At 40.3% G+C, this 12,136-nt stretch overlaps 1 protein-coding gene and 1 long non-coding RNA gene across 3 annotated transcripts in view; one reads left to right on the plus strand and one right to left on the minus strand.

The window, feature by feature from the left end:
* The window catches only part of LOC141795355 (inactive phospholipase D5), a 70,167-nt gene that overhangs the window by 21,078 nt on the left and 36,953 nt on the right, over nucleotides 1–12,136 (minus strand). For both annotated transcript variants that reach the window (XM_074676198.1, XM_074676199.1), the window contains exon 2: nucleotides 1,359–1,495. In XM_074676198.1, the coding sequence (XP_074532299.1) occupies nucleotides 1,359–1,495 (137 nt within the window). The remainder of the gene's footprint in view (nucleotides 1–1,358; nucleotides 1,496–12,136) is intronic.
* LOC141795356 (uncharacterized) overlaps nucleotides 1–12,136 on the plus strand; it is a 28,682-nt gene that overhangs the window by 9,883 nt on the left and 6,663 nt on the right. Inside the window, exon 2 of the long non-coding RNA XR_012598587.1 lies at nucleotides 4,774–4,919. This is a non-coding gene — a long non-coding RNA (uncharacterized LOC141795356). The remainder of the gene's footprint in view (nucleotides 1–4,773; nucleotides 4,920–12,136) is intronic.

Raw genomic sequence — 12,136 nt, forward strand, 5'->3', positions numbered from 1 at the left:
TCCAGCAGCCGCATGTGGAGGTGTCCTCAGACAGAGCACTGAATCCCAAATAGGTCCAGAAGGCATTGCTATCAGCATGTGAATGTGATTGGATTAGTTCCTGATGGGCAGCTTGGCTCTTTGCAGAGCAGCCTCAGCCAATGGAGAGTGAAAGGGTAAACACTGACATGTCATCTCAGGGGCTTAGAGCAGAAATGTACTGCATTTACATTTGTCCATTTACATTGCTGTTTGTGCCCTGTGCCATTTGGTTAGAGTTGTTGGGATGGACTGGGATTGGTTTTTGGTTCCAGCTGAAGTGGTCAATGGGATCTGTGGAGGATGGTGTCATTAAGGATAGTAGAAATTCTCAAAGAGAGAATGCTTTCGGGAAATCTATCTCGCTGATGACAAGCATTTAGCATCTGTAAAGAAGTTTAGAGATTAGGGCTGGGACAGTAGTCAATAAATCAATTAATCCTTCAATAAGTTAATTGAACTCAATAATTTTGCCAGCCTCAATACATGGTCATGTGCATGCATGTTTGATTTTGTAGTTTGGGATGAAGCTGATGAGGCTGATGGAGCCTCATGGATGAGATGAGAAACGTCTTCACAAACCCTGAACAGTCCAGTTGCCTAGGTTTTGAGCATTTAGAATAACTGAGCTGGGTGAGTGAGAATTTACACAGACACAGACAGTGTAGTTTAAACATCACAAAAGAAATAATGCATTTTAAATCAGTTTTGTTATTTGAGTGCAATTTTTGACTGAGAGCCCATTTTATTTTATTGCATATTTTTAAGGATATTTGAAAGTTATTGATATTCCAGTTACACTAGTTAAAAATGCTCATGAGAAATAAAAGTTTATTGCATTTGAAAGGGTGTGTTGCATTATTATGATATATATTTTATAAGTTAATTTGGTCTCAAAATAATATTGTCAATAATATTGTTCATCCTAAATAAATGTAGGACAAAATATTGGTCAGCAAAATTTGTTATCAGCCCAGGCCTAGTAGAGATGATTACCCACCCTCTCACTCAAGTGTGGTACTTATGGCTCAAAAACATGAAGGCATGCTTTAGCACTTCACAGATATTGTTTCACTTTGACACTTCAAGCCCTGCTAGGACATGATTTCTAAATACTGCGCAGACTAAAAAGCAGACTAGCATTTACCAGAATAGATCAAGTTAAATTTTTCAACCAGAGGTTTCCAGACCTGTGAGTCGAACTGAAATTCTTAAATTAATGTACAAGCGTTGTAAAACAAGACCCGTTTTAGCCTTTAACTCCCGCTATACAGCCTATAGTTGTTATGTGGAACAAGGATCCAAAAATACAGAGAACCTCCAACATCTGCTGTTCTCACCTGCAATTCTTGCTACAGTTCTCCTCCGTGATCCCGTCCTCATCCTCACCCCAAACGTCCACAGCCGAGAAAATCAGCGCCACTAGCACGGCAAAGCAGCACACCAGGGCAAAGATCACGATGCACTTCTGCTGAGACTGCAAAAAGAGAGAGGGGGGAAAACAAAATTGATTTACAAGGTATACTGTTTTTTTTTTTTCTTCAACCCTCCATCTTAAAAACAAGGCCAAAGTGCCTCAACCTTGGCTCCCATTAGCTTTGTCAGATTTAATGCACAGCTCAGCAGGTCATAACATGATAAAGAGGAGAAATCAACACAAACATGTGTCCAGGGTCTGTGTTTGACCTTGTGAGGTCAGGCTTTTATACAGAAGTCAACTTAAATGAACCAAAAATAAAGAAAACTGCTTGATTCAGGCATCGTTTTAATCATTTGAACGGAGTACAAATGATCCCATATGGTTAATAACCAAACAAGGCTCATCTTGTTGTGGAAGAGTATAATATCACAGCTGTTACTCATCCAGCAGCCCTTTTTAATCAGCTCTTGTCTCGTGTGTAGTCAAAACACCACAGTAAAGAAAAAAATATAACTGTCAGTCATGGGCCAAACTGCTCCTCTGGGTGCAAAATGACTCTAGTATCCAATACTGTCGACAGGAAAGTGTTTCTGTCCCTGCTAGAAATATTTCCCAGGGGACTCTGGAACCTTAAGAGTGCCTGGTGAAGAAAAACAGAAAATAATTGCTCAAAGGTCATCGTTGTAATGTATCATATGTCAGAAAAAAAACCCCTCAACTGAAACACAGCAGGCTTTTTTGCATTGCAGCATTTTCTAAAAATATCCTTTGAAACTGAATCACATTTAATGTCACATTTTTTGCTAGTTTTAACAATGTGACATTTAAGCAGGTTCATTTTGTCTCACCTATGACGAACTTTCTGACCTCCGCACGCTGTAATGGTTCTCTGCTCTGCTGTGATCGGGGGGTAGTGAAGAGAGAGTGTATTTCCTTCACACTTGCTCGAGGACAGAGCAGACCTTTGTCAAAAGCCTTGTGTCCTGGAAATTGAGTTTTATTTTAATTTGCTTTATCTAATGTGTTTCAGAGATAATATGATTGAAGACAGCAACTATGTTCCCAGTGCCCCCTATGGGCACATTTAGTCATTCATAGAAGCTCTGTTCTTTGTTCCATGCTGCACTTCAGTTATGAGAGACAAGGGGTCATTTCAAGAAGATTGACAGCTGCACACTAAAATGATTTTACCATGACTTTATTGTGAGTGAATAATGCAATTTGCTTGTAGCTTCCTCAGATCTGCCCAGTAGGTTGAGGAAGCAGACCTGAAGAAGCTACAAGTGAAACGTATTGTTAATTAATTATCTTCTGTTTTGGTAAACTGCGGGTCAGTGCTTAACCCTGTACCACCCACCCATCGTAGAGGCCACCTGAACCTTTTCTGTTATTTTTTTGTTAGAGTCAGAGATCATCCCCAGAAAGCTCATCTTCAGGGTCTGTTTGAGTTTTTTTTTTTCATTTTTTGCCAAAACGGTTAAGTTACATTATAGAGAACAGCTTGCATTAATTGCCTGTGATTGGAACGTTGTTGCTTGTGGATTCCTATGCAGTACTGTAATACCTCAAATATCACTGTACAGCTTGTTTTTCTTCTCTAACGAGCCATTTCAATTTGCATTCAAACTAGGGGTGTAACTGAACATGTATCCGTGCCGAACCGCTCCATAAGGCCGTTCGGTTTGGTACAGTGCTATATTCGTACGAGTACAGTAAGTTTACGTTAGCCGCTGCACATGGCTCTTTAATATTCACGTGAGTACTTGTCTATGATTGGCTGAGCAGGGAAGGTGTTTTAATATTCATGAGGAAAGTGGTCTGTGATTCGTGCTTTGGGACCATGTGCATATCATGTGGACGTGACGTCTCACGGTGAGCCAATCAGAAGATGAATATCAAAGAGCTTCCGTAGCCACAGGAGCTTATGTCTGAATTGTGCATCATGGCTGCTGCTAACAACCGACCGGAGCTTGAAGAGCCTCCCCCCTCGCTGTACAATGGCAAGTTTTTGGTTTAATAAACATGCTAAACAAGCAAATGGTTTTGCATTGGTCCATACTGTACCGAAAATGTACCGAACCGTGAACCTAAAACCAAGGTACGTACCGAACTGTGATTTTTGTGTACCGTTACACCCCTAATTCAAATGGGTTTCAAAGACCTAACAGCAGGCACAATCTCTGTTTAGCCTGACCTGTAGGCCAAAACTTCACCCAAAAACTCTTCTGGACACTGTATATGTAGATATTTAAGGGAAAAAGATTAAAAGTGTAATCAGCAATAAAGTGCAGCTTTGAACATTTCCTATTTATTTGTTGAAAACACAATTTGAGTGGCATCATGTCCCTAAAATGTAGTTTAAACCGTAATTTAGCAGTTACACAAAAAAAGAAACCCCGTCTGAATTTTGCCCTGCACTCACACAAAGCTTACTGGAACAACATGATATTGTTTACAACTCTGTAAGCGTGTACAGAAGCAGAGCCTGACCTGCCTGCATTAATTTTCTCAGTTGCCACTATCTTGAGGCTAAAACGTAATCATTTTGTTATCTTGAAAAAACAAGCTCTGCTGATACAAGATGACAAGATATTGAAGATGATTGTTTGAGAAACAAATTTCTCACCATAATGTAGGTCTGAGATCAAGAATGCAGCAGCTGTAATTTCAAAACAAGGAGTATCTTGGTGCAGCATGGCTGCTTTCAGCTTACATAGCAACTATCAGCAATGCCAATAAATGTATATGGATGTAGAAAAGATCTGCAACAGCTCTGTGTGAGATGTGAGACCTCTGTATTGATTTAAATATAATCCTGCAGTCATTATGATACTTGAACTATCAGTGTTGCAAGATCTATTATTTCAGACAGGTCCTCACATAACCTCCTGTTACCAATTTAAAATGCAACGTAGCATCAATACCAACACCACAAGGCTAACACCATTCATATGATATGGACAACTTATACTGGGCAGAGTCAAATTTGTATCCTATCATTTACTGCAACCAAAAGACATCCATACACATGCTTTTGATATATGGAAACTCTGATTGACTGGATTTGACCCAGTTACTGGGAAACACCCCAACTATTTGTCCAGCAATGCAATATGAATCCCGGTCCCCTTCACATCTAACAAAACAGCCCAAAGTAATTATCCTTGAACACGGCCCATCATTAGCAGAGTCAGCTCCACTCCATTTATCATCCTCAGAGACAAAGCTCATATCACACTCCATCAACCTCTTAAAGCTGCACACACACAAAGCCTTGAATATTTGATTGTGTTTATTGCCACCAAAGATACTCACGCACAAATTTGTTTGTGTAGGAATTAAATTAATGTGCCAACCAGTCAATGGAGGCCCCCCCAGTGGACCAAAGAAACACTGGCAGAGAAATTCAGCGTCAGCGCAGCCATCTGTCTGAGCTGATGTCTGGTGAGGGGATGCTGCTTTCTGTCTCCTGGTGATGCTGGTGAGTGTAATATTGTCCCTCTTCTTAGTGCACATACACAGCCTAAACATTTTCAATCTAAGCTTACATAAAATAATCTCCCCATTTCAAGACATTCATATTCACATTCAGAGACCTGACAGGTGGAAATGCAGAAGAAGAAAAATGTACCCATATCCTCTGAACATCTGCTGCTGAAGACCTCCGAGTCTTTACAAAAAGCTCACTCAGCGAACACTCACAGGATAAATGGAGGTTAAATCAAATCCTTCACCCATCTGCTAGATTTTGTACAGCAGGAAGAAGGTCCATCTAAATCAAGCCCTGCAAGCTTCTCAAATTTCCAGTGTTTGTCTACCATGCTGCTGCACTCACGTGCTTGGGCATGCATGTGGAGGATACAGTGGATATACAAAGAGGTCAGATTTAAAGTGTGCACAAGGGACCGTGTTACCTGACACTGGAGTACAGCAAGGAATCGATACACCTTCAGTTACAGGAAGCAGACTGACAATTAACTGTTTTGGGACTCAGATTAAATAGTACAAAAATATATAAATTGTATAAAAATATGAGCAAGATAACCTTTTTTCAATGAAAATATCACCCTAAATTAAAATTAGAAACACAACATAAACTGCCTACATTAGTGGATACATTGTCATTGCCAAATAGCAGAACCTTTGGTGGTATACTCTCCTGGTGTCTCCACCTCATCCTCCTTACAATAATGTACTCCATCTTTTTAGATCACGTTAAAAATATAGACTAAAACAGAGAAATATGGGAAATCACGGGTAAATCCTGAGTGACACACATTTATTTTGTCTCTTTTTTCTTCGTCTTTTCTCTCCCTCTTTTCTTTGAATTAAATGAAATGAGAGAAGCCAGATATATACTCAGTATCAGATGTTAAGGCTGTTTATTGTTTACTCGGAAGATGTGCATCAAACTTCCAGCTGCCGTCAGGTTAACTTTCCATTATGACAAACGGCTTTAATCTGACATCAGTTGTGATGGGACAGTTAATATAGATATAAATGTATATGCTGGTTCAGATGGTTATATTTAACAGTGATTGCTGTAATTGTTTATTGCATTAAAATGTGCCTGACACTCTGGAAACCTGCCTCTGAGGCTTTGATGACATGTGCGCACATGTGCGCCTGTCACCAAATTACAGCTGCGGAGGGTGCGCTCCGCCTTGCGCTGAGGATAGACCAGGTTGGAGCTGGCGAGCTTTCAGCGCACTTTTTTGGCACAAAATTGTCAACATGAATCTGCTGACACCTCCCCCTGGTGCGCAGTCACGCCCATCTCTGCGCAGACGGTCTACCAAATTGTCAAATTGGCAGCGCACGGCGGTGCGCAGCACGAAATTAACACTGCGCAGGGTGTGCCAGGCTTGCGCCCCCTGCGCTGCGCCACAAAATTAGAGCCCCTGGTGTTTACACGGCATTGGTGTCTGCAGGGTTTTAGCAAAAGTCCACTCTGGAGGCCGTTTTCAAAAGTTTGCGTTTGAAGTCGGCTAAAACGCCTCCAAGTTGCATTACTTTCACCCAGAAGCCACAGACTGAGGGCTAATTACCTGCATGGATTGTTCTCCTCTATACCTCTACCTGTTAAAATCTGAATCCCCATCGACTCTTTTCATACCAGCATTGTTTGCTCTCTCTTTGTTTCTGCCTTTACGAGGCATGGTTTCCACTGTGAGGTGTGTGATATAGTACCAGACTCTGACACACAAACAAAAACAAATGCACAATCACTGTTACAGTCTGTCTATGCCAGTCTTTCCTCCTCTTTACACACTATCATGCAGACAGAGGTGAAGGCCAGGACAGATGGATGTTTATATCCTCAGATCAGCAGCAGAACCATTAAACTGTCTGCTTCCCTCTCTGGAGTAAGCTGCCAAACCTCCAAGTTGTTATGCCTGCTCAGAAGTCTTGGCACATATTTGTCTATGACTAAGGCTGAAAGCAAGTATTTAGAGCAGATAGCTTGATGATTGGTTTAGATTTTGTCATGATCAAGTGATGAAAGGCTAAAACAAAGATAATTTGGAGAAATTACATCTTGATCCATGTTGCAGATGTCATATTGCTCCAATGCCAAATTCAGGGAAAATGCAAGCAAGTGAAAGAAATAAATCTCTCCAGAGTTTAGCCTGATAAATGTGTCAGCATCCCAATTATCGTCTTATGAGCATTTTCCTTTTGTCGGGGTACAGAGAGAACATGACGCTAAGCGGCTCAAAGGGAAAGAAACAATAAGTCGAACCATTAAAACATCAAAAGTCTGAAAGAACTGTGATCAAATTTCCTGGTCTAATTTGTCTTTTGAGTGCTGTGAGAGCTGCAGATGTTCAGTGTATGCTTGGAGGAGGAGGGGAGGAAGACAGGATCACCACAAGCCTGGAGACAGGGTGCTGGCTTCTCAACAGACAGACTTGTTTTCAGAGCAGCCAGTTTCCATCCATGCACAGGAATGTTTTTAGAGAAGAGAGGAGGAAAAAAAGAGTGTGGAAAGAGGAAGAGAACGAGCCATGGATTCATTGTTATTGTCCTGGATTGGGAGTGAAGGGTTGCATTGATTATCTCATACACAAACTGCCAATACCAAGAACTACATCTACAAACCAACATTGATTAAGTGCTTTTTTACCAAACTGGGAAGCCAGATAATTATACTCTGACAGATGTTTCTCCAAGACTTTTTTAAGCAGACCTGACACAAAGAGGCAAGAGTAAGGGGTATTTATGCCCTAACCCCCAAAATGTTTTACGATTAAGCTTAAAGATAAACTTAAATTAATTATGCCCCTGAAAATATCAATAAACTTAACTAACACTATATATAGTCATCTAATTCTAGTTTTGCTGCTTTCTGCTTTAAACAGATTCTGTATGTATATATGTATTTATGTAATTCGCTGATCCCATTTTGGTGAGGCATATCAAAACACACTGACCTTATAAAGCTCAGAAAAGCTGGAAGTTAAATTGGAGATCCTCTAACAATCATGTTAAGGTAATTTAAATTCTGTCCTGAAGACCATGGATTTGAGAGTCTTTGATTTTTAGTGCCCTGTTAACCAGCTTTCCCCTCTGAGGAAGAAGTGAAGATTATTAGACAGCAGCTAACAGAGACCCTCAGCTACAAGATACAACCAACCTGCTTTGATCAGATATAAAGCTGTGCCCTGACACCACTTATTTCATGCACAAAGGGATTTGAATCAAGCCGGTGGGTCAATATCCTGTTTAACGTGACTGACTTACCAAGAAATATTCTGAACATTCTGTTGCAATAATTGCTTCTAACATGTAGTACAAATACGCAGACACCTGGAACGTTACACATAGTGAGTCTTTTAAATACATCATATCAACATTGGTACAGGATTACAGTCACCAGGGAACTTCCTCAGAATGAAGATCAGATCTCTGTAAAACACCCAATGTGTGGAGTGTTTATCTCTGCTGCTGAAACCGCATCTCCCTGTGCCTGTATCTGAGATTTAATCACATTTGTGATGAGCTAAGTGTCCGAATTGGTAAAACCACGTGTCCTGTTTTTGGCTCATCCTGTAGAGTATAGCAGATGGTCCCCTTGGCTGCTGAAACCTGACAACTTCAGGACCATTATAACTACATTATACCTGAAAGTTTATCAGCTGCATTCAATTATAGGCAAAGGAACACATGGACACACACTTTTACAAGAGCAATAACAGCTACATGACATAAATTTAAAGAGGGGTAGTCTGCTTTCCCATTTTAAAACATGGATATAAAGTAACAGTGCTTGATGTTTATGCCAAACATACAACAAAAAAAGCATGAGATCCTCACAAGATCTTTAAAAGACTTACTGAAATGATGAGGTCATCACATAAAGATCTAACTGGTTCATTTCATGTGTGTGGGGTGGGCCTCAAACACCAAGGTCTGCTAAGATTTCTGATGTAGGGATACTTCTTGTGTCACAGACACAAAGCATTTCATACCTCTGAGCTGTGCTGTGCCCGAGACAGACACTGTAGTGCATGTTAATGAAAATCCTTCACTTTAATAAACAAATGTAAGCAGTATGATTCCACTTGACTCAATTAATTTTCAGTTTAAAAAGTCTCCCTCAATTAATTGCACTTCCAGATTAAATGGCCTAAACAAATAGCATCTTTCTCACTCTCTCTCTCTCTCTCTCTCTCTCTGTATGTTTGTATTTTCAGAGAATGCTGTAGAGTAGGAAGTGAAGATGTTATGTATCTGAGCCTGAATGAGGATACATTAAGAGCTGAAAGCTTTAATCCTGCAGAGAGTGAGCCGAACAGATCATTTGAAGTCACAATGAGATACATTTGGCACGACTACAGTCATTTTCTGCTGGAGAAAACCTTTCATCTGTCCGAAACATCAACAGTGCCTTCTCTATATGTTTTTTCTGTCTACACCTCTCCACAGTCTCACAAAGAAACACTGATTTGTTTGACAAAAAAAGATATACTACACTTCTGTTGAACATAAGCCCAGTGCAGTCCTGAGACAGCTAGCAATAGATGGGTATACTGAACAATATCATGAGAGTTCTTTCAGAAACAGTACTGTGGGCTTTGCATGTGCTCAGCAGGAGACCATGCATTTGGTGAATGCATGAAAAATTCTTTATATTATTGATCATGCAAGTATCTTTGCTTGAGATAACCTAAAGAATTAAGCAATTTAAATGACACTGACTGGATTATGGGTTTCCACTCTGAATCAGCTTTTGGCCAAAAGGCCAAACTGGCACTAAGACACTATCTCAGTAAACTAAAGCTAGTAGCTATGTTTAGATGTGATATGAAGTTAACTCTAATGAGTAGGCAAACAGAGAGTTAACAGAGAGCTAGCAACAAACACCACTTGCAGAACTCAAAGGCTGTGTCCAAAATCACTCACTCATTCTCTACTCCCTACCCACTATATAGTGAATTAGATGTAGCAGACTTGATAGTCTACTTGATCATTCATTAATTCATTTTCTGAACCGCTTATCGTGTTCTGAGTCGTTGGTGGCTGGAGCCTGTCCCGGCTGTCAATGGGCGAGAGGCAGGGTACACCCTGGACTGGTTGCCAGCCAATCACAGGGCTGACACATAGAGACAGACAACCATTCACCCACACACTCACACCTATGGACAATTTAGAGTGACCAATTAACCAGAGGACCCGAGGGAGAACATGCAAATTCCACACAGAAAAGCCCACTGGCCAAGCTGGGATTTGAACAGGCAACCTTTGTGCTCTAAGGATACAGCACTAACCGTTGCGCTGCCGTGCAGCCTGTCCACTCAATCAGCTAAAGTAACACAACATTTCAGACACTACTCACTTGCCAATTGCTGCTCATGGACGGCTGGGGAGTTTATATTTTTTCTCAAACTCTGCAAAACGGCATTGATTTCAGTCATAACTAATATCATACTTGCCATATTTTCTGCAACAGCCAAATATATTAAAAGCATTGATTACACTTTGATGAATAAAGCAGCAATGTATATCACAGGGATTAAACCCAAAAAACTGGACTAGAAACTTTAGTCCTAAAAAAAAGAAAACAACAGAGGTGATCTCTATTTTAGGAATTTAGGAAGAATACATGTAGGTCACGCGCTTGCCTTTTACCAATCCAATGTTTATGGTACCCCTGAAGAAAACAGACACTTTTTGTGATACAACATTAAAGTTGCTGAAGTGCTGACTACAGACATATACGTTTGGGTTTGGATCCCACAGGTGACAAAGCTTGTCCGCTTGTTATATGCCCCCTCTACTCTGCTCTGTGCTTTGTGAAGTAAACACAACTTTTGATTCAGATCTTTGAGCTTATTTATCCTGCAGAATGGCACACGGCAGCGCCTTGTTTAGGAATGCTGTCTGCATCTATACATTACTCAAGGAGACACTGGTGGGTTACATACAGATTCACCAACTTTACAGTTTTAGTTTACAGAAAAATGATTTCTAGAGACTAAAATAGTTCACTTATACCAGTTATTAGTACAAAACTTGAATTTACAGAAAGTGTGATGACCTAATCTGGGTATTTCAAAGGCATAGATTCGCCCTCTAATCTTAAGACACCATTCAAGGACAGGCCGTTTTTGGCATTTGATCACCACTAACAATTTTTGACTAACTTCATTACTTCATATTTAAAAGAGTCCTACTCAGAGGAAATGGTGCTTTAAGAAACAGCTTAGCTTAAAATTCACTTCACTTACTGTCTGATCAGTCACTTTACAGCAGCCGCTTGTGTGCATCTTTTGTTTTGAGACGGCAGATTTTGTGCTTTTGGTGATCTCAGCCAGGTGCACCCTGTCCCCTCCATATAAGGACAACACTTTACTGAAGGTGTCATCATTCTATTCACAGCAGGGATCTGGATGAGCAGTTGCAGAGAAATAGAGGACACACACACACACACACACACACACACACACACACACACACACACACACACACACACACACACACACACACACACACACACGCTATCTCTAAAGTAGCTACTCTTAGCTACATGATGCAACTGCAGTCTTGGCGTCTTCATCAAAGTTTAACGTAAACTAGCCTTTTAATTACTCTTACACAAACACACACATGGTGTTAATGAAAAGCAATAGGATGGAATCAAGAAAGCCTGAACACAAAAGAAACTGGTATACAAGAGGAGAGTTGTTTTAAAATGCCTTCAGCTTGGACGGGCATTTTGATTTTATAAAGTGATTTCACATTCTAAAATTGAAGGCATGAAATATTTATTCCAAGCAGTAAAAGCAAGCTGCAAAACATCTCAGGCTGGGCTCACATCTGAAAGTTCAAGGCTGCTTCAACCCCAACAACATCTACAACAACTGATGTATATTTTAGTGATTCAATGTAATCTTTTATTGACAAACACATCTAAAGTTTGAGTCTGAAATCTTTATGTGATGCCCTTTATAACTCTCATTTCTCTGTCAGCATTTAACAAAGATCAAATAACAGGAACTAACAACTCTATCTTTTACACCCAAATATAAATATGATACACTTCTGTGTGTAGGTTCATTATGTGAGGCTTGTTTAGCTGCAGAGCTGCAGAATAAGTGACAGAAACAGTGCAATATCAGGCGGTCTGCAGTCTAATCTCCAACTGCTGAGGAGGCAGGTTTCTGTGTGTGTGTATGTGTGTGTGTGTGTGTTTTG

Source organism: Halichoeres trimaculatus, unplaced genomic scaffold (assembly GCF_033239565.1).
Source record: "Halichoeres trimaculatus isolate MK-OKI-2021-1 unplaced genomic scaffold, fHalTri1.1 fHalTri1_scaffold_8, whole genome shotgun sequence".
NCBI lineage: Eukaryota > Metazoa > Chordata > Actinopteri > Labriformes > Labridae > Halichoeres > Halichoeres trimaculatus.